At 52.5% G+C, this 22,155-nt stretch overlaps 2 protein-coding genes across 2 annotated transcripts; both read left to right on the forward strand.

Annotated features, from left to right (window-relative positions):
* Positions 1-2,510: 2,510 nt before the first annotated feature.
* LOC136570942 (erythroblast NAD(P)(+)--arginine ADP-ribosyltransferase-like) lies at positions 2,511-3,967 on the forward strand. Its single transcript, XM_066571366.1, has 2 exons — positions 2,511-3,252; positions 3,882-3,967. Exons 1-2 carry the CDS (start codon positions 2,511-2,513, stop codon positions 3,965-3,967), a joined length of 828 nt encoding a protein of 275 aa, XP_066427463.1.
* Positions 3,968-8,349: 4,382 nt separating this feature from the next.
* On the forward strand, positions 8,350-9,560 carry LOC136570940 (NAD(P)(+)--arginine ADP-ribosyltransferase 2-like). Its single transcript, XM_066571361.1, has 2 exons — positions 8,350-9,091; positions 9,475-9,560. The coding sequence occupies exons 1-2, from the start codon at positions 8,350-8,352 to the stop codon at positions 9,558-9,560; spliced, it is 828 nt and encodes a 275-aa protein (XP_066427458.1).
* The last annotated feature ends 12,595 nt before the right edge of the window (positions 9,561-22,155 follow it).

Genomic DNA, 22,155 nt, shown 5'->3' on the forward strand with positions numbered 1-22,155 from the left:
TCACCCTGAACTTTTGCTTTCTCTGCTCCTCCTGTGCTACAGAATTTGCCCAAAACCCCTCACAGGAGTTCCCTTTATCTGTAACTTCACTGGCTCCAGCCACTGTTACCCTGCTGTGGCCACACTTTTACATCCTTCTATTGTTTCTTGCTCACTCATCTTGAAGCTCTCTCCTGTACCATTAAGGGATCGGAAACTTTCTATTTTCTGTCTTATTTCTCACCTCCCAGGACCCCAGTCCCACTCCTCAGCAACTGTGTTCCTCATCCAAGAGGCCAGGAAATCCAGTTTGGAACCAAGCTTTATCGTATATACTCTGCTTGCCATAGACTCAAGGGGATGTGGAACAAAGGGAGGAGCTCGCAGGGTAACAAAGAGCTCTGGAATTGGCAGCAGCAAAAAGAACAAGCATAGGAACTCACTTGGCATCTGCTTTGAGCATTGCTCATGCCCATGGAGCCATATGCAAAGAAACAAGTCAATTAACTGCACAGGGATCACCAATTAAATAGAAACAAGAATTATTGTCCCTCCTTGATTCCACCCAGCTGCCCAAAGAAGTGGCCGTACCACAATCCAGGGCCCACCAGCTTGGGGACTGACAAATCCCTGTGGGAAATAGACTTGCAATAAAGCTGCATGAGAGATTTCACAACAAAGCATGCTGGTGTTAATTCCTGAGAATGGAATTTCACCCACAGAGGTGAGGCCTGGATAGAGTTGGGCAGATTGAAAATTGGCTGCTTATCTAAAAGCCCACAATAAATGGGTGGCTGGGTGGGTGAGAGGAAACTCCCAATAACCAGATCAGGCCCACCCCAGCGGATGCTGCAATTTGTAAAGGAGGAAAGCACCAGCAAAGCTCTGGGGAATCGATGCGATGGGCACTGGTCTGCAGCCTCAGATCCTCAGTGCCTGTAGGAAAAAACTGTCAGGTCTGTTACAGAGCATTCAAAAGAATCCTTTGAATTCAAAACCATCACCTCCAGGCATCATTGAAAGTCGTAGCACTCCTGGGGATTACTGGCAAATGGCTTTTCTGAGCTACCACACCATCATAGGCTCAGGTATCTCCTGGTGTTGGTGGATCCCTTTTTTGGGAGTCCGGAACTTCTCCTGCCACACCAGTACAGCCAGGGAAGTCACCCAGGCACTCCCCCAAGAGATCATCCCCAGGCTCAAGGTGCCTGCAGGGATGGCATCTGATAGGGGACCCCAACTGGTATCTGAGGTGTGGCAACAACTCAGTGAGCTGTGGGGACTGGGACTGGGGGGAACTGGGGGAACAAGGGACTGTGGGATTGGGGTTTTGGGGGGTGTGCAATAAGAGAGAGAACAGAAAGTTTGAGTTGTTTTGAAGGTATTGGATAGGGCTTAAAAAAGAACGAGCAAAAAACAATAAAAGGATGTAGAACTGTAGGCACAGCAGAGAAAAGGTGGGTGGAACCTATGGAGAAAGAGATAAAGAGAACTCCTCTGAGGGGTTTTTGGCATTTTCTGTAACACAGAAGGAGCAGTGTCTGCCAAAAGTGAAAGTTCAAGCTGAGGTCTTCTGGGATATTGGGGCACTCAGTAAAAACCACATTGAGAAAACTCATTTTTAGAACTCTCTAGGACCATAAAAGGATTTCCAGAAAGAGGTTGAACCATGCAAATTATTAATAGGAAATGTGAAGTTTCTGTACTAGGTGAGGGACACAGTGTAATGAATATTCATAATTGTAGTGGATAAAGACCCTGTGGCAAAGTCCCCCTGAGCTGCAGGACCAGGAGAGATCCGCTGTGAGTCTGAGCTGATAAAGAATTCCGGCTTTCTGATACCTCCAGTTCCATCAGGGAGTTTCACTCCGGCTGATTTTGGTATCGGGACTGGGGGGACTCCAGGGGGACTCTTGGGGGGACACGGGACTGAGGGATTGGGATTGTGGTGCTGGGGGGACACTGGGGGAGTCACAGGTCTGGGATTGGGGTCATGGGGGGCTCTGGGGGAAAATGAGGGGGGACACGGGATGGTGAGAGTGGATTGGGGTCATGGGGAGGCTGGCAGACTCTTTGGGGGCAGAGGGTGATGCCAGAATTTGGGTTGAGGTCTTGGGGTGATACTGAAGAAATTGGGGAAGGGGAGTGGGATTGGGGTATGGGGATTGGCTGAGGAGGACACAGGGGGGTTCAAGGAGTGACCCCAGGATTTGGGTCGGGATCCTGTAGGGGCTGAGGGGACCTGTAGTCATGGGAGTAGGATTGGGCTTCTGGGGGGCCAGGAGGACACGGTACTGTGGGACTGGGGTTCCTGGGGCTGGGGGACATTGGGGAGGGATAAGTAACCACGGGATTCAGGATCAGGGAGCCCAGACATGCCCAGGGCTCTGCTGGGCAGGAGTGCCTCCCTTCCCCCTGGGCTGACTCCACTCCCCGGCCCAGTCCCTCACTGATGAACCCTCCCCGTGTCTCCCCCATGTCGCCTCTGTGTCCCCCAGTGTCCACACTGGTCCCTGTGGCCTCTCCCTGCCATGGCCCCCCTGGCTCAGACCCTGGCACTGCTGGCAATGGCCATGGCCACCACGGCTGTCGATGTGATCCCCCTGGACATGGCCCCAGACTCCTTTGATGACCAGTACCGGGGCTGCGGCCCTGCCATGAAGGCAGCATTGCCAGCCCTCAACAGCTCCGAGTTTGAGCAGAACAAGGAGTTTGCTGAGGTTTGGGTAAAGGCTGCAGCTGAGTGGCAGAGTCGGGGCCCCCCTGAGTCCCCTCTGTCCCCAGACCAGGCCACCGCCATCATGGCCTTCTTAATGACTGACCCCAGAAAATTCAATGATGCCCTGCGTGTGGTCGGGCATTCCCGACAGGAATACCGAGACAACTTCCACTTCAAAACGCTGCATTTCCTGCTGACTGATGCCCTGGCCACGCTGAGGGACGCTCAGAAAGGGCAGTGTCAGGCCATGTTCCTGAAGGGGTGTGACATCCAGTACAAGGCACAGCATGGCGACACCGTCCGGTTTGGTATATTCATGCCAGCGTTCCCGAGCAAACAAATTGGCGAGTGCCCCAGTGGCACAATGCTCGAGGTGCGCACGTGCCATGGCGTGGAAATCCAGTCTTTCACCGAACATCCGGAATCTAAACTCATGCTGATCCCACCCTTTGAGACCTTCAAGGTCACCCAATACGCCCAGGAAGGGGACAAGACACAGATCCAGCTCCACTCCACCGGGACCTACAGCAAATACAACTGCGAGTGGCTGCGAGGTAACAACACAGGGGACAGCCAGGGGGGATGGGGTCAGCCATGATAAGGCACAGGGGACAATGACACTCACTGGGGATGGGGGACAAGGACACCCACAGTGTGTGGAGGGACAAGGATACCCTGGGCTGGGGACACCAAGTCTGGGGACACCCATTGTGGGCACAGGGACAGCAACACCTGTGACAGAAAATATGGATGGGGACCCCCACTTCTGGGAGGGAACAGGGACAGGAATACCCGTGCCAGGGGACAAGGGAGAGGGAGAGAAACAGGGACGCCCCAGGGTACCAACATAACCAGGTCTCTGATAAAGGCAGTGTTGTGGGGATGGGTCCTGTGTACAGAACACGGGTGGGCCAGGATCCCCCATGGCACTCCCTGAAACCCTGTAACCCCCTGAAACCCCCCATGGCAATCCCTGACTCCCCTTGACCTCTGTCACCCCTAAGCTAACAATGACTCCCCTGACCTCCCTGGCCCCCGTACCCCCCTGTGTTCCCCCCTGACACCCTGTCACCTGTCACTTCATGGCCCTCATCTTGCCTGTCACCCCTAACAATCCATTATGGCCATCCCCGACCCCCTCTCTCCCCTAATCGTTCCCCTGATGCCCCACTTTGTCCCCCAGGTGGGAGCATCCCCAGGGCAACCTTCCAACTTGGAGGACTCCTCTTGACCACCGCAGCCCTGGCAGTGGCCACCAGGATCCTCTGAGCCATGAAGACACCAAGGCACCAAGGTCACTGTGGTCACTGCGGCAGCTGTGGCCACCACGATCACCAAGACTCCCTCAGCCACAAGGATACCACAGCCACCCTGGCCAGTGTGGCCACCAAGGCCATTGTGCAAATTCTATTAAAAAATTCAATCAAAACAATTCCATTAATAAATCTGAAAAAGCATGCAAAAAGTGACCATTCTTAAGCAGGGCTCAATGTTATTCCCCACACCAACACCCCTGGGAATTTCTCTTTCTCTCAGCTTCAAGGAGGATTGTGGAGCATCCCCTTCCCGAGGCAGGAACCTCACACACATTTCATTCCCAGTTGGAATAGGGGAGGGGAATGTCTTTCTAAGAGGGGACTGGACATTCTCAGGATCAGCTGATGAATGGCAAGGCCCAGCTCTGGTGCTTCAGCCTCAGTTGTCAATTTGGGGTTGGTGATTTGGGCTGGTTTTAGCTCAATTCAGCACCAAAATCAGCAGCAGACCCCTCTCAATGCAGCCCCAATGGCCACAAATGCGGCATTGTCCCTGGACCCCATTCCAGGCAGAGCATCCTGCCACATCCTGTACTTCAGGGGCCCTTAACAGCTGGAAATTGGGAAGTTCAAGAGGGCAAGGGCAGGTCCTGAGGTCCTGTCCCTGGGAAGGGACAGTCCCCAGTGCCCATACTGGCTGGTGGGGACCTGCTGGGGCATCTCTGGAGAACCTGGTGGTGTTGGTGTGTGACCAGTGGAGCTGGCTGTGTGGCCTGAGGCCAGGAGGCATCCAGGGGGTGTTGGGAAGTGTGCGGCCAGGAGATCAGGGAGTGTTTGTGCCCCTCTGCCCTGCCCAGGGAGGCACATAAGGAGTGCCATGTTCAGCTCTGTCCAGTGCTGTGTCCAGTTCTGGGTTGCTCTGGACCCAATCCTGTGCTCAGGGATGATGCTGCCTGAGCCGGGAGGTTGGGCCTGGTGCCCACTCTGGGTCCTTCCAGCCTGACCCATTCTGGCATTTGGGGATTCTGGCAGTTGCAGTTCAGGAATTGTCCACTGTAGGGCAGCAGCGAGCTCAGGAAATCAGAGTCACTGCGCATGCGCCGCCCCCAGCTGCAGTTCCGGGTGCCAACAGCAGGCGGCAGCACGAGCTGCTGGCGCTGCCCAGCGCCCGCCCCGCCCCATCCCGGCCCCAGGGGCTCTGCAATGGTTTGGGATGGAGCGACCTTAAAGCCCGTCCGGTGCCAGCCCTGCCATGGGCAGGGACATCTTCCCCTGGGCCAGGCTGCTCCAGGCCCTGCCCAGTCTGGGCTTGGACATAGCCAGGGATGGGGCAGCCACAGCTTCTCTGGGCAGCCTGTGCCAGGGCATCACCACCATTACAGGGAAGGATTTTATAGGAAAGGTGGGAGGTGATGTCTTTGAAAAATGACTCAGAGTGTTGTGGGTTGACGTGGTTTGACAGGAAATAGGTTTTCTGGGATGCTGTGGTCAAACCAATGGGTGCTCAGATTTTAATATTGGCACCTGGCGTGGCCATTGGGACATTGGATACGCCTCTGAGAACACAGGGGTTAAAAAGCAGAGCACTCCCGTGGTAAGCTCTCTTGGTTCCGGCAAGGGAAACAGGTCGGACCTCCCTTGCCCAGCTCCCAGCTGGGTGGGGGAGGGGCAGCCATGTGGCTGGGTGAGGTAGGCCCGGGGCTTGGACAGAGCTCTGGACAGGCAGAAACTGAGATTTTTAACCCTTTTCTTGCATGATGGAAACCTTACAAATGCTGATCCTCCTGGAGCTGAATGAGAAGAGAGATAAGAGATGAGATAAGAGGAAATGGGCCACGAGGGAACTGGAGAAGAATCTTAGGTGGGAGGAGATGATGGAGTGGCCTTTTGGCTGGATTTTTCTTGTATAGCCATGGATGCAACAATTTTTTTTTTCCCTGTGACACAGAGACTGCATTCAGGGGAAGGCAATGGCTTGGAGCCGAGAGAGTGCAGTGATGTTATGGGAGTGCATGAACAGACACAACAGGTGAGGAGGGTGGTGGTTGGTGCCCTCGCTCTTCAGTGGAGAAGATCTCTGTTTTTGAGACCCCTCGGCCCCGGGGGGGTGAAATTTGGGGGGGACAGCTGTCCCAAAAGTGAGAGACTGTGCTCTTTTTTGGAACTGGACAAAGCATCCTTAAAAGGAAAACCCTAGAAGCAGCCCTGGTCCATGCGCAGTGGTGAGAGCACTGGGCATGGAAGGAAGATGTCATGATGGCAAATGTTCTCCGGGCGGTGCCACGTTGTGACAGGAAACACAAGAGGTATCAACTGTGTTTCCAGGGGAAGCCTATGGCACAAGAAGGACTCCTCTCCTCTTGATGACCTGAGAATTGATTACCTAAAGGGTGGTGATGGAACAAGAGTTGGTGATCTGAGGGATGGATGTATTGGAATTTGGTGGGGGGAGGAGAAAATGTTTTTGGAAGGTTTTCATATTCCATGTGTGTTCCTTTTTACTTGTAGTTTAGTTAATAAAGTTTTCCTTTCTTTATTTCTAAGTGGGAGCCTGCTTTGCTTATTCCTGGTCACATCTCACAGCAGACACCAGGGAGAAGGTATTTTCATGGGGGCACTGGCACTGCGCCAGCGTCAAACCATGACAGGGGTCTGTAGGAGAAATTGTTGTCAGTGTCTTCAAAATGGTTCTTGACATCTGTGCATGAGAAGACATGAAGTTTGTCACAGAACCCTGGCGGTTTGACCAGAAATTTGGAAGTCCTGACCATTCAGGCAATAAGAGAAATGCGTCCCCACACAGTCTATTCCATAACCCAGACAGCCTGAACTTCCGAACTTGGGAGAAAATGACAGCTTCAAGGGGGATGTGGGGTAGGTGCTTTGGGACAGCTGCACCTTCCTATACCTCAGCAAGTGGGGAAAGGGAGAGGGCAATGTGCGGCCAGGAGTTTGGGATAAAAGGAGGCTGCACTCTCCAAAACCTCGAGAAAGAAACCCCACAGGGATATGGCTGTGGAAACTCTGTCCCTTTATTCAAACCAAGTTTCAAGACTGCTTTGTGGACCCTTGGCTTTTCACAGTGTGGCTTTTCCTCACATGCTGAAGGTGCTGGGTAGAGCTTGAAGTCTGACTGGCAAAAAATGATAAAAGGATGTAAAAGTATTTACACAGGACAATAAACACGGCTCAAAGTGGTGGAGAAAGAGAAAATGGGGAACTCTGGAGGGGTTTTTGACAAGTTTTGTAACACAGAAGGAGCAGCGCCTGCCAAAAGAGGAATTTCGGGCGATGTCATCTGGAATATGGGGGCAATTAGTGAAAATGACCGCCAGCTGACTTCCTAGGAATTCTCCAGAAAAATAAAAGAAGAGAGAGGCGGAGCCATGGCACTTATTTACAGGAAAAGTGCTGGTTTTGTATTAGCTAAGAAGCCCATTTTAATAAATATTTATAATTACAGTGGATAGAAGTGGCAAAGTCCCCCCGAGCTGCAGGACCAGGAGAGATCCTCTGTGAGTCTGAGCTGATAAAGAATTCCGGCTTTCTGATACCTGCACTTCCATCAGGGAGTTCACTCCAGCTGATTTTGGTATCAGGGGCTGGGGGGACTCCAGGGGACACATGGATGGGGGAGAGGGGACCTTGGCATCAGGACTGGGGCCCTGGGGGACACTGGGGGGACCCTGGGGGTGAAAGTGATGTGGGGTTGGACTCCTGGCAGAAGCTGGGGGACACTGGGGGACATGGGACTGGGGTTCACTGAGTCCTGGGGGCAGCAGGGGGGAACTGGGAGTGTGACTGGGCCATGGGAGGGCTGGAGGACACTGCAGGGGGCAGGGGGTGATCCTGGGATTTGGGTTGGGGTCCTGGGGTGTATAATGTCCAACAACCCCAAAGGGGACACCAGACTGGGAGTGGGATTGGGGTCTGGGGGTGGGTTGAGAGGGACACACAGGGTGTCAGGGAGTGACCCCAGATTTGGGTTGGGGTCCTGGGGGGGCTGAGGGGACCCCAGGGGAATGACTCAAAACTGTGGGAGTGGGATTGGGGTCCCGGGGGGGGACTGGAAGACACCAGGGCCATCAGGAGTGACCCCAGGATTTGGGAACAGGGTCCCAGGAGAAACATCCTGGGGTCTCCTGGCCAGGGCTGCCTCCCCTCCCTGGGCTGACCCCACTGTCCCTCCACAGCCCCTCCCCAAGGAAGCCTCCCTATGTCCCACCATGTCCCTCAGTGTCCCCTGTGTCCCATCAGTGTCCCCTGGTGCCCATCAGTGTCCCCTCAGCATCCCCTGGTGTCCCCCAGTGTCCTCCTTGTGTCACACAGTCTGTCCTCTGTGTCCCCTCTGTGTCCCCCAGTGTCCCACAGTGGCCACTGTGGCCTCTCCCTGCCATGGCCCCCCTGGCTCAGACCCTGGCACTGCTGGCAATGACCGTGGCCACTGCGGCCATCAAGGTGGTGCCCCTGGACATGGCCCAGAACTCCTTTGATGACCAGTACCTCAACTGTGGCCCTGCCATGACTGAGGCCTTGCCGGCCCTCAACGCTTCCGAGTTCCAGGAGAACAAGGAGTTTTCCCAGGCCTGGGTGAAGGCCACGGCCGAGTGGCGGAAGCGGGGCTCCTCTTCATCCCCTCTGTCCCCAGCCCAGGCCATCGCCCTCATGGCCTACACGATGCCGGACGTGCACAAGCAGCTCAACCCGGCCGTGCGCCAGGCCGGGCGCTCCCGCCAGGAATACCGGGACAACTTCCGCTTCAAAACGCTGCATTTCCTGCTGACCCAGGCCCTCCAGAAGCTGAGACGCCCTGATGAGTGTCCAGATGTGTTCCGTGGGGTGAGGACAATCCAGTTCAATGTGACAGCTGGTGATAAAGTCCGCTTTGGTCAATTCACTTCGTTGTCCCTGGACAAAACGGCGGCCCAGGGTTATGGGAACGTCACGATGTTTGAGATGCACATCTGCCATGGAGCAGACATCCAGAAATTCTCCTTCAATCCAAGCGAGAAGGAGGTGCTGATCCCACCCTTCGAGACCTTTGAGGTCACCAAAGTCACCAGGGAAGGGAAGAAGGTGCAGATTGAGCTTCGCTCCACCGGGAACTTCAGCAACTACAACTGCGAGTGGCTGCGAGGTGACATCATGGGAACAACCGGGGGGATGGGGACACTCAGTGAGGGCTGGGGACAAGGACCCAAAGTGCTGGGGACACCCATGGCCCAGAGGGGACAGGGACACCCACTGTGGGGGGAGGCAGGACACCCAGAGCTGGGGACAAGGACAGGGACAGCCACTGCCGGGCACAGGGGATGGGGACACCCAGTGCTAGGTGAGGGGGACAGGGACATCCAGTGCTGGGGACACCCACAGGGGTGGGGAGGACAAGGCCACCCATGGTTGGGCACAGGGGAAAGGGACCTCATTATGGCGCCCTCTGACATCCCACACTCCCAGGACCCCCCATCACCCCTGTCCCTCTCCCCATGGCCCTCCTGACCCCTCTCTTTGTCTCCACAGGTGGGAGCCTCCCCAGGAACTCTCCCCACCTTGGGGGGCTTTTCCTGACCACCATGGCCGTGGCAGTGACCCTTGGAACCCTCTGAGCCACAAGGCCACCAAGGTCACAGTGGTCTTGGAGGCCACTGTGGCCACCTTGATCATAAAGGCCTCCAGGAGTACCAGAGAAATGAGGGCACCAAGGCTACCGAGGCCATTATGGCCACTATGGTCACTTTGTCCACTGTGGTCACTGTGGCCATTGTTACCCTTGTGGTCACTGTGGCCATTATTGCCACTGTGGCCACCATGGTCACTGTAACAAGGCGTCCAACCAGGAGAAGCCCCTCCGAGAGCTGCCCAGCGAGGGAGCAGTTCCAGGGCAGCAGGACCAGCACAAGGGGGGCTGGAGCAGCCAGAACAGTGCAGGACAGCACGGGCAGCAGAGATTGGGCAGCCCCTGGGGACACTTGGTTATTTCCCCATACAGGAGTTTGGGAGTGGCAATGTCACGGCCACCTGCTGACGCTCCTTGGCTGCCTCGCCTGATGTAGCAATAAATTGCTGCTTGCTCACCTGGGGTATAAAACATGTATCGAACACATGATCCTTGCTCACCTAGTGTATCAAATGTTTATCAGAAATTTGATCCTTGCTTGCCTGGTCTATCAAAAGTTTATCAAAATTTGCTGCTGGCTCACCTGATGTATCCACTACAGATCTTTTAATGCCTCTCCTGCAGGATGCCTCATTGTCTAAAATAAAGCCCATCCTGGAGTTTTCCTTAGAGGAAATTTAAAGCTTTCTTTTTCAAACCTTGATCGTCAAAGAGGCCCTTGTCAAATGTTCCTCCCTTTTTCCTCGTTCACTGCAGCTCCTCACACAGGACCTGGAGGGGCTGCAGCATGTCTTGGGAAGGGATGGAGTTGGGGAATGGTCTGGAGCACCAGGAAGGGCTGAGGGAGCTGGGAGGGTCTGCTCAGTGCAATTTAAAAAGGATTAATATTCAGTTTGGGGCCAGTTCCAAACTTCCTGATTTGAGGTAACGCTATAGAAGAAGCACTGGGAGGAGAAAAAGAAAAACAAACAAAATGAAGAAGGATGAAAAATAAAATAGAGAAATGGGAACAGAGGAAGCACCACACATTTATTTATGGAAAAAAAACCCTGGTGTTTTGCTCAGGAAACTCCTTTTTCTTTCAAATCAGGGATTTTCCCTCTTTACCCGCTAATCACCTGGAGTTGTAGTTCAGGAATTGTCCACCGGAGGGCAGTAGTGAGCGCGGGAAATCAGCATCACTGCGCATGCGCCGCCCCCAGCTGCAGTTCCGGGTGCCAACAGCAGGCGGCAGCACGAGCTGCTGGCGCTGCCCAGCGCCCGCCCCGCCCCATCCCGGCCCCGGGGGCTCTGCAATGGTTTGGGATGGAGCGACCTTAAAGCCCGTCCGGTGCCAGCCCTGCCATGGGCAGGGACATCTTCCCCTGGGCCAGGCTGCTCCAGGCCCTGCCCAGTCTGGGCTTGGACACGGCCAGGGATGGGGCAGCCACAGCTTCCCTGGGACAGAAGGACAACATCGATATGGATCTGGTCCATAAATGTATTTGATGGGTCCTTGTGACAAGAGCTCCAAGCTCTCAGTGCTTCCACTGCCAGAAGGGTTTGGTTGCTTCCCTGTGTGATTTCTGCAGGTCCCAGACAGGTGGTTTGGGGTGGTTTGGCATCAATGGCCCGCCCTGATGGGCGAGCAGGACAGGCTGTCCCGTGCTGGTGTGAGCAGCGCTGCCCGGTGGGTGCACTGTTTCTTCTGTGCTTACCCCCTGCATTTTTGGGATGTCTTCCCTAAACACGAGAGCCTCCTTTGACAGGTGGCCCCAAGCAGAGCTGCTCAGTGATTTGTGCAGTTAGCCCCGAAAGCCTGGGGCTGCCAAAGACAGCAGCAAAGCTGCTGTAGGCACAGCATCCCAAAATCCCTGCATCACAAAACCCCAGCATCCCTATAACCCAGCATCCCAAAATCCCTGCATACCAAAATCCTGGCTGCTGTAGGCACAGCATCCCCAAATCCCTGCATCCCCAAATCCTAGCAGCTGTAGGCACAACATCCCCAAATCCCTGCATCCCCAAGTCCTTGCAACCCAAAACCCCAGCATCCCAACATCCCAGTATCCCAAAACCCCAGCTGCTGTAGGCACAGCACCTCCAAAATTCCCGCATCCCTATATTCCAGTATTCCCAAATCTCTGCATCCCCAAATCCCAGCTGCGGCAGACACAGCATCCCAAAATCCCTATATCCCAAAATCCCTATATCCCAAAATCCCAGCTGCTGTAGACATGGCATCCACAAATCCCTCCATCCCAAACCTCAGCTGCTGTAGCACAACATCTCCAAGTCCCAGCATCCCAATATCCCTGCATCCCCAAATCCCAGCTGCTGTAGGCACAGCATCCCCAAATCCCTGCATCCCCAAATCCCAGCTGCTGCATTCCAAAATTCCTATATCCCAAAATCCCAACTGCTGTAAGCACAGCATCCCAAAACCCCAGCTGCTGTAGGCACAGCATCCCAAAATCGCTATATCCCAAAATCCCTATATCCCAAAATCTCAGCTGCTATAGACACAGATCCCCAAACCCTGCATCCCAAAACCCTGCACCCCCAAACCCCAGCTACTGCAGGCACAGCATCCCAAAACTCCAATATCCCAAAATCCCAGGTGCTGTAGGCACAACATCCCCAAATCCCTATATCCCAAAATCCCTATATCCCAAAATCCCAGGTGCTGTAGGCACAGCATCCCCAAATCCCAATATCCCAAAATCCCAGCTGTTTTAGACACGGCGTCCCAGCCTCCCACCATGCCAGCTGAGGACACAGCTGCTGGCTGCGCTCCAGGCTGAGCCGTTCCAGCCCCGGGTGAATGTCCCAGCTCAGCTCCAGGACATCCCCAGGCCTGGCAGCAACCCCCGGAGGGAGGCCAGGCTCAGAATTCCCGAATTCCCGGCTGCAGTTCCCTGGAGGTCACTCTGCTCAGATCTGCATTTCTGGAGTAACAGGACCATTTCCTCCAGCTGGGTCCCAGTCCTGTGGGATTCCTGAGTACAGGCTCAGCTCAGTTCTCTGGATCGGGGCTCCCTCCCAGCACCCCCAGTTCCCCCAGTGCCAGCACAGGAGCCCCCAGGGGTGACTCCCCCTCCCAGCACAGGAGCCCCCAGGGGTGACTCCCCCTCCCCAGGGTCCCCCTTGGCTCCATCCCAACCCCCTGGAGCCCATCCCGGAGGGGAAGGGCCCCTCCTGCCCCCCAGGGAACTGACCCCGGTGTGCCTGAGGGAGCTGGGGCTGGGCAGGGGCACCCACAGCACCTCCTGAGGGCAGCTCTGCTCCCCCGGGTGCCAGTGCAGTGCCAGCCCTGTGCCAGCATGGGCCAAGGAGGTGCCAAACTGGGCTGAGGAGGCGCCAGTGTAGTGCCACAGCAGTGCCAGGCCGGGCCAAGAAGGTGCCAGTGCAGTGCCAGCCCTGTGCCAGAGCAGTGCCAGCCCCGTGCCAGGCAGGCCAAGGTGGTGCCAGCCCTGTAACACACACACACAAGTGACACCAGCTTTCTCTGCATTTTTATCTCAACTCCCCAGACACCAGATCCCTGTGCCCGCCCTGGAATGTCCTGGAATGTCCTTTACACACGGCTACAAAAACCCCACAGAGGGGGCAGGGCAGAACCCTTGGACAGAGCTGGGCTGATTCCCTGGATCTGAGCTCGGCCAATTCCTTGGACAGAGCTGGGCCAATTCCCTGGATCCAAGCTCGGCCAATTCCTTGGACAGAGCTGGGCTGATTCCCTGGATCCAAGCTTGGCCAATTCCTTGGACAGAGCTGGGCTGAGTCCCTGGATCTGAGCATGGCCAATTCCTTGGACAGATCTGGACTGAGTTCCTTGATCCAAGCTTGGCCAATTCCTTGGATCAGAGCTGGGCCGATTCCTTGGATCAAAGCTTGGTCAAGCCCTGGGATCAGAGCTGGGCTGATTCCCTGGATCCAAGCTTGGCCAATTCCCTGGATCTGAGCTCAACCAGGCTCTAGGATCACAGATAAACCGATTCCCAGAAGCCAAGCTCAGCCAAGCCCCAGGAGCAGAGCTTGGCCCATCCCCAGGCCCAGGATCAGAGCAGAGCCCAGGCCCAGCCCCAGGATCAGAGCTGGGCCCATTTCCTGGATCAAGGCTCTGGGATCAGAGTTGGGCCCATCCCCAGATCCAGGCCCATCCCCAGCCCCAGGATCAGATCCAGGCCCATCCCCAGGCCCATCCCCAGCTCCAGACCTGTCCCAGCCCCAGGATCAGAGTCAGACCCAGGCCCAGGCTCAGTCCCAGGCCCATCCCAGCCCCAGGATCAGATCCAGGCCTGTTATAAACAAAAAATATGCCAATTTTTTTTTTGTGAGAAAAAGGTTACAAAAACTAGTCAGACCACTGTTGCTGCTAAAGCGCTACCTGTTTGTTATGATAATTACAAGTCGTTGTCGTTAATGGTTCTTTTTTGTATCAGTAAAGGCCCTGGCTAGGGCTAAGTTAATGGCTCTTCTCCCGAGACAGTGAAGGGAGGGGACCTCCCCAGACAATGAAGAGAAAGGACGAGACGTGGGAGGGGGGCATACGAAATAACCTCAGGACCAGCATGCCATGAGAAGCTACTACTCCAAACTTACTGAAAAGACCCCCAAAACAACGAGCCAATACAGAGTTGGGAAATTGGAGTGATGTCTGGACTTGAGGAACAGAGTGCTGAGCCTGCAGAGATGCTGAAAACTTTCGTGGCCCCTCACCCTGACCACGAAAATCATCCTAAACCAGGGGGAGAGAGTGAGAAAAGCATAATGTAACATTTCAATCATGCCCAAGAGGCTACTATGGGGATTGGGTTCCCAGGGCTGCTTTTAGGGGACGAAGCTGTGCCTAGTCTCCCCTTTGTCTAAGTCACTCTGGAAGAGGTGACAGTAACTGCAGATCTGTTGAGGGTCTCAACCTTGAGCTGATCACTACTAATAAAGGCATTAAAAGGAGAAAAAGTCTCCTGCTCTGTCTATTCCAGGGCCCAGGATCACTATCAGGCCAGGGATATCTCCAGCCCCAGGGTCAGATCCAGGCCCATCCCCAGCTCCGGGGTGCAGGGTGCAGTTCATGCTGAGTCGTAGACCTCGGCCACCACCTTCCTGCCCGCCTGCTTGCCACACTCCTCCGTCAGTCAGGTCGACTGGCGTCATCGATGTCCTTGGGATTCACCATGTTCGCAGCACCATCACCGTGGACTGCAGGGAGGGAGGAGAGGAGGGGGTGAAGGCTGGAGACGCGCACGGGGCACAGCCCAGCACCAAAACCCCAAACCCCAAACCCCACTGCAGGCACTGCAGCCATGATATTTTATGAAAAATCCTTTCGCTAGAATGAGAAGCTGAGAGGCCTCAGAAATGAAATGTAACCAATAATTATCTGCTGCTGTGGAATGGTGCATCTTTGATTGGTCTCATGTAGTGTTTGTCTCAGGTAGATCTTTGATTGGTCTCATGTGGTTGTTTTAAATTAATGGCCAATCAAAGTCCAGCTGTCTCAGAGTCTCTGGCCAGTCACAAGATTTTATTATCATTCCTTTCCTATTCCTTTCAAGCCTTCTGATGAAATCCTTTCTTCTATCCTTTTAGTATAGTTTTAATATAATATATATCATAAAATAACAAATCAGCCTTCTGAAACATGGAGTCAGATTCTCATCTCTTCCCTCATCCTGGGACCCCTGTGAACACTGGCACACAGGCACCCTCCAGAGGGCTGCAGGCTCAGCCTCTCAGGGATAATCACAGAGTTCCTATTGCTGCCTGGCAACCCGGTGAAGGAGGAATGATGAGGAGGACTTCATCTTACTAGAAGGCTAATTAATTACTTTATTATACTATGTTACATTCCATCTAAAGTGAATCTGCCAAGCACTCACTCTGCACACAACTGCTCTCTGCACTCATCTCCTGACCCTCCCTTGTGACTGTCCAGGCAGTCCAGGACACACACACACACCTGGGGCTGACAGGCCAAGGAAACAAAACACCATCACTCTGGGTAAACAATCCCCACACTGCATTCCACTTCGGCACAACAAATGATAAGAATTGTTTTTCCTTTCTCTGATGTTCACAGAATGTGAAACTCAGAAATATTCTTGGGAAGATTTGTGCCTTGCTTTTCTCTGTGAAGAGAAATGTGGCAGAAAGTTTCCAGGCCTGTGTGCTGCTGGCCCCTGGATCAGAATTCCCCTGGCTGGGAATGCTGTGTGCCATTTCCTGGGGCACTCCTGGAAGCACAACGAGCCTTGGGCACCACTCTCATCTTCCCTGTGCTGCTGCCATCCAGGTATGTCACTGGCACGTTTTCTGGAAAAATCCCTTCGCCAGGATTTCTCTCCTGGGAAGCTGAGCAGCCTCAGAGAAACTGTAAACAATAATTTATCTGATTTGCTTCTCCTGTGTTTTGCTGCTTTGGAATGTGTAGGTGATTGCTTCACTGGCTTCATGTGAATTGTTTTTACTTAATGACCAATCATGGTCAAACTGTGTCGAGACTCTGGGGAGAGTCACGAGATTTCATTGGTGTCTTTCCAGTTTTCTGTCTGTATCCTTTCTGTATTCTTTAGTATAGTTTAGTTTAGTATTCTTTGATAACATAATATCATAAAATAATAAATTAGCCTTCTAAGAACATGGAGTCAGATTCATCATTTTCCTCGCCTTCGACAGGGGACCCCGAAAACACCACACAGGTATTGTTGGCTTTTCCTCAACAATTCTGTCACAATTCTCTTTGTGTTCCTTTCCTCCCCTCCCAGTAAAGGATTCCCCAGGTGCCCCCAACAGGACACACAGGTGGGTGACATGGGTGACACACCTGCACCCAGCCCCTCCATGACTGAGCCCCTCGGGCTCTCAGATCACCTGGCCTGAGCTCCAGGGCCACGTCCAGGTGGCCTCTGGTGCCTTCAAGGACAGGAATTCCACTCCCCTCTGGGCAGGCTGCTCTGTGCACCTGGCCCTGGCACACCTGGGGCATTCCAGGCTCTGCCCCATCCCATTCCAGGCTCCACATGAACACATTTCCTGTGGCTGCTCCTCACAGCCCAAGCCAAGGGCACTTGTAGGCTCAGAATCCCAAACAGCTTGGGATGGAGCATTATATTAAAAAAGACTTGCAAGTTTTGGTTTTTGGGGGTTTTAAATTTTTTAAACCTTAAATGAGACTATTTAGCTCTGCTCAGCTTTTCCCAAGCCAGGCTGTCCCATGGACTGAGGTGGTTGTGGCTGCTGGGACAGGAGCCCCAAGGTGTGTTTAACTTCAGGCACCCTTGGGAAGAGGAGGGAAGCCTCATTCCCTGGGAATGCTGTCAGCATTGTCCCTATCAGCAAATGGGGAAGAAATGCCTTAGGTTCCCTGTCAAAGCTCAGGAAATCTGCCAGGAGACTCCAGCAAAGGAACAAACTGGACGTGCCCAGGCAAGATCACCAAGTCTCCTCTGACAGCCCCCACAAAAATCCGTGAATCCATTGTTCTGTTTAATGTTCTTTTTCTACCCCTCATTCTTGTCCTCTTCCTCACTGCAATTCCCATGAACTTCTGTTTGATCAGCACCTCAGGGGTTCACAGAATCAATTCAGGTGGGAAAAGACCTCCAAGACCACTGAGTCCAGCCAAGGCCCACCCTGTCACCCAGACTGGGGGCTCCTCTGGGATTCTGCACAGGACTCACCCCTCTATGGGATGTAGTGGGGCAAAGGTGAACTTGGTTCTCGGGACAGACTGGCCTGGCCTGTGCCAGTCCCACCCTTCCAGCCCAAAGGCCACTGGGGTTGGATCCAGTGACACCAGAGCTCAGTCAGAGACTCCTCACCAGGGCCTGCTCTGAGCCCTCCAAGGCACTCGGGGAAGATCAGGGAATGCCAGGATGGTTTGGGATGGAGGGACCAAGAGCCCATCCTGTCCCACCCCTGCCATGGGCAGGGACACCTCCCACCATCCCAGGGGGCTCCAAGTCCTGCCCAGCCTTGGGATGGGGCAGCCACAGCTTCAGAGTGCCCTAAAAACCCTCATTATTGGGATATTATAGGATATGATTATATGGAATACTGGGAAGGATTCCTTCCCAAAATCCCACCTAACCCTGCCCCCTTGGCAATGGGAAGCCATTCCCTTGTCCTGGCACTCCAGGCCCATGTAAATCAATCCTGAAGAGTGAGGCCAGGTGTTCCCTGAGTCCCCCGAGCTCAGAGGAATCTGCAGGTGCCCCTGAGTGCCCCAAGCTCAGAGGTGCTGTGAGAGAGCTCAGAGGTGCTGTGAGTGAGCTCAGAGGTGCTGTGAGAGAGCTCAAAGATCCTGTGGGTGTTGCTGAGCTCAGAGGTGCTGTGAGAGAGCTCAAAGATCCAGTGGGTGTTGCTGAGCTCAGAGGTGCTGTGGGTGCCTGTGAGCTCAAAGGTGCTGTGGGAGAGCTCAGACGTGCTGTGGGTGCCTGTTAGCTCAGAGGTGCTGTGGGTGAGCTCAGACGTGCTGTGGGTGCCTGTTAGCTCAGAGGTGCTGTGGGTGAGCTCAGACGTGCTGTGGGACAGCTCAGAGGTGCTGTGGGTGCTCCTGAGCTCAGAGGTGCTGTGGGTGCCCCCGAGCTCAGAGATGCTGTGCATTCTGATTCCATGCACTTCACCCCACACACCCCCAGCTCCCACCACAGAATCCTGCCCTAAGCAGATCAGGGAGCTGCAAACATTCACCCCCAGTGCTAAAAGGAGCCTGTTCTTCACAGGGATAGAGGCCCTTTCCTCTCCTGGCTGCATCTGGAAAGCCTTGAAGAGAGGAGGATGTTCCCTGAGGGATGGGAATCATGGAATCATGGAAAGGTTTGGGTTGTAGGGACCTTAGAGCCCATGCAGTTCCACACCTTCCACTAGACCAGGTTGCTCCAAATCCCATCCAGCCTGACCTTGGACGCTTCCAGGGATGGGGTGGATCCACAAATTCTCTGGGCAACCTGTGCCAGGGCCTCCCCACCCTCACAGGGAAGGATTCCTTCCAGAATTCTGCAAAGCCGCTTCTTTTGTGTTTAGGACACACGGCTGAAAGAAATGTCCTTGCAGAAGACCCCAAAAGGCCTCACCACTGGGGCATCAGCACCACCAGCTCTCGCTGCCCCCAAGGAATTCCACCCCTTCCCAGGACAGTTCACCTCCTCTTTGCCAGACCCAGGCAATCCCACAAGGGTTTGGCCGGGACGGGACCTTAAAGCTCCTCCAGTTGCACCCCGTGCCGCAGGCAGGGAACCTCCCGGCAGCCCCGTCCCACCTTGTGCTTCATGGTGACCGAGTCCCAGGACATGTCGATGCTCTTGATGGGCCCGAAGGGGGCGAAGGCCTGGCGGATGGTGTCCTCCCCCAGCTCGTAGTATGTGAAAAACACCAATCACTCGTTTTTAAAATTTTAAAAGTTTAATCATTATAAAATGGTTATAAAAATAGTAATACAATTAGGGTATTAACAATTTGGACAATTAGGATTAGGACAATGTGAGACAATAGAAACAAAGAGTTACAGACAGTCCGGGTACCTTTTCTGGGCAAAATAAGCCCTAAAAAGGACCCACGTTAACAGAGGATTAACCCTTAAAAGCAACAGCCTGTTGCATATTCATGCACCTCATCCATGATGCATAAATTCCATTCAAACACAGGATTCTGTCTGGGCAGTGTCAGCTTCTTCCTCTGAATCCTGACACAGCGTCCTGCCCAAGCAAGGAGGGAAGAAGTTCATTTCTCCTGATAATGGAGCAATAAATTCTTTTTCTCTGAAAGATTCAGGTGTCCTGTGGCTGCTATCTCACTGCAAGTCCTTTCTTTAGAAAAAAAAGTATCCTACATAGCGTAGCTTCTACTTTAACATTTTGTTATAACCTAGAACTATATTGAACACACTACTTGAGAAAATTAACACAGCATTACTTTCTAACACAACACATATAATATTCATTTTAATATTTGCAAAAAGCCAATCATAAAATACACATTTTTCACAATCCCCACTCTGTTCTTTTTAAATCATTTGGCTTGAGCAATATTTCTTGTCTACTTGCACCTTCTGGACTATGCTGGCAAAATAAAACAGGGGACTACTCAAGGAAGAAATATAAAAACAGTTGTAACACATAAAATCAAAAATCTTAATTTCTTCTAATATATTACATCACCAGCTAGGTTTTAACATTGTTTTCTAATTTTTGTACTGGTACCTGGGTTATTATATGTATTTTTTTTCCTTTGATTTCTTTTGCTTTTTCTGGAATAACTTTCCTGTGGTCATCAATTTTCTACAATCTGATATATTAAACTTTCCACAAACACCCCCTTCTTTAGCCAATAAATAGTCCAAAGCCAACCATTCTGATACACTACAGGTTTTGTTTGGCTTTGCTGACTTGATATTAACTCCAATGCCTGGGCAGCTCCATTTGCTACCATTTCTATAACTGCTTGGAGTCTTGTAATATGACTCAATAGATAATTTGGGGTCAATACAGAGTTAAGTTGCTGTGCTGGTTTTACCTTTTCCTTTATTATTTGTTTTTTTACCAAATCTCGAACCGTATCTTCAAGATTAAATGTAAAACAAATCCATCTCTCTCCTTTTGGACATTCAATTCCAAATCTATTATCACTTTTTCCTAAGTTTCTTGTAATCCAATAATTTACTCCATTTTGCCTACAGGTTCTTAATTTGGATGGGTTATAACAGTGGCTGTTGACATAGGTATGTGTAATAAAAGAGGTACTTTGGTTTCTTTCCACGTGATGCTTTCTGCAGCATTTGTGACACAATCTTGCTGGTATCCCGAAAGGGAAAAGAGAACAAATGAGTGCCAGAAACAGGAATAACAGAGCTCCAGTATGCCTTATACTCCCGTCTGCCATGCCTGTGAGGTTGCAACCCACAGCAGGTGTATTTGATCTTCTCGGTGGTGAAATACAGAGGCCAATCTGGTCTTGCCCTCTATTTCCTTGTCACTTACTCTTAGCTAATTTCCAGGGAAATCATTTTTGACACCATTTGACTGTGGTTTCCCACCGTTCCTCAGGTATCTCTCATTCAACAGGCACTAATAATTCCCATCTACAAAACAAAATTATTATTTTAACACTTCTTGCAACAAGAGCATAAATTTTGTGAAGTACAATGCTAATTATTCTCACAATTCAAGCATTTACTTATAACCCAGCTAGCATCAAAGTTTACAGCATGGTACTGATGGAAATGGTAATTCCCCTTCTCCCCTGTACAATTCACAGGCTAAGGTCAGAATACAAAAACAATCTTGATCCTTCTATCTGGAGTATTCCTCCCCCAAGGAGATGTTTTATTCAGGCAGTGCTTGAAACCAGTGATATAAGAGTTGCTGTATTTCTTAATTAGGTGTTATTCTTTGTACATTCCTTGGATCATTTGGGTTTTTCCAAACTATTACCACTCAGTCCCCATTGGAAAGTCAGTTTGGTATCACCTGGTTTAAACGTGATAGTCCATTCCTCAGGTTCCTTCACAAGTCCTTTGATTCTGCTGGCATGAATTCACCCTCTTTCCATGTTTCTGATTGTTACTTCAGTAGTACCTGGAAAGGACTTCTTAATAGCATAGTAATAAAAGAAAAACAATACTGCATTAACTTTTACCATTCACTTTTCTTCCAAACTTTCTGGGTTTAGCTAAAAGCTTTCTCCACAGCAGCCTCTTCTTTTTGTACCCAGCTGTGCTAATAGCTGCAGAGGCAAATTCTTCTTTCTGTGAGTTACAGTTAGTTAAATAAGAAAGGCCAGGCTAATTTTAACACGAGATGAATCACATCTATGGCTTTTTACTTTTTGGGCAGCATTTAACTCTTTTAGTCTGACAAACCCACTTTTCAGAACAAATGCCTCCTCTTTTTAACAGCAAACAAAACGGAAAAAAACCCCCTTACTTTAAAAAAGAAACCACTTTGTGAGGTTTGGAGAGTCAGCAATCTCTGCTTTGATTTTATCTTTTAGTGCTAGCCCCCCTCCCGCTCTTTTCACGGCCTTGCTGTCAATGCTGTTCTTCCCCCGGTGCTGCCACTTCGCTGCGGGGCCGGAGCAGGGGAGAGCAGCCACGGGCATGGGGACCCTGGGGGCAGCCTTGGGTCCCTTTTGCCCTCTCTCTCTTTCTCTTTCCTTCTCTCTCTCGGCCCACTTACCGGGGCCGACGCTGCCATCCTCGACTCGGGACCCCGGCAGCCTGGGAGCCCCCCCGGCAGTTCCGCCACGGAGCCAGCCTGCTCCTGCCCGGCAAACCCGTGTGTCCCCTGCTGCCAGCACCGCCACCGGGTCACCTCCATGGATCGGTGCCTGCCGCAGCCCCCGAGACCCCGCCGCTCGTAGGGAGCGGTCAGACACCTACCAACATTGATAACCCCAAACCTGGCGTCCCCAGGTGCTCCTGACATTCTTTTCCTTTCTCTAGTCCACTTCTCCTCTTTTCCCTTCAAGGAGGGCCCGTTCTGCTAAACCCTTTCTGGACCTCAGTTCGGCATTGAATAACCTCCTAACAACCGTGTGTTAGGACACTTTCCTGCCTTTCATGCAAACAAAAAACCGCATTCACACTTCTGCTCTCTTCTAGC

This window comes from Molothrus aeneus, unplaced genomic scaffold (genome assembly GCF_037042795.1).
Source record: "Molothrus aeneus isolate 106 unplaced genomic scaffold, BPBGC_Maene_1.0 scaffold_43, whole genome shotgun sequence".
Lineage (NCBI taxonomy): Eukaryota > Metazoa > Chordata > Aves > Passeriformes > Icteridae > Molothrus > Molothrus aeneus.

Bases quoted from the DNA above. Each gene is read 5' to 3' on its own strand.
- LOC136570942 (XM_066571366.1), top strand. From the start codon at position 2,511: ATGGCCCCCCTGGCTCAGACCCTGGCACTGCTGGCAATGGCCATGGCC. The intron at 3,253-3,881 runs GTAACAACACAG...TTTGTCCCCCAG, and splicing joins CAACTGCGAGTGGCTGCGAG to GTGGGAGCATCCCCAGGGCA.
- LOC136570940 (XM_066571361.1), top strand. From the start codon at position 8,350: ATGGCCCCCCTGGCTCAGACCCTGGCACTGCTGGCAATGACCGTGGCC. The intron at 9,092-9,474 runs GTGACATCATGG...TTGTCTCCACAG, and splicing joins CAACTGCGAGTGGCTGCGAG to GTGGGAGCCTCCCCAGGAAC.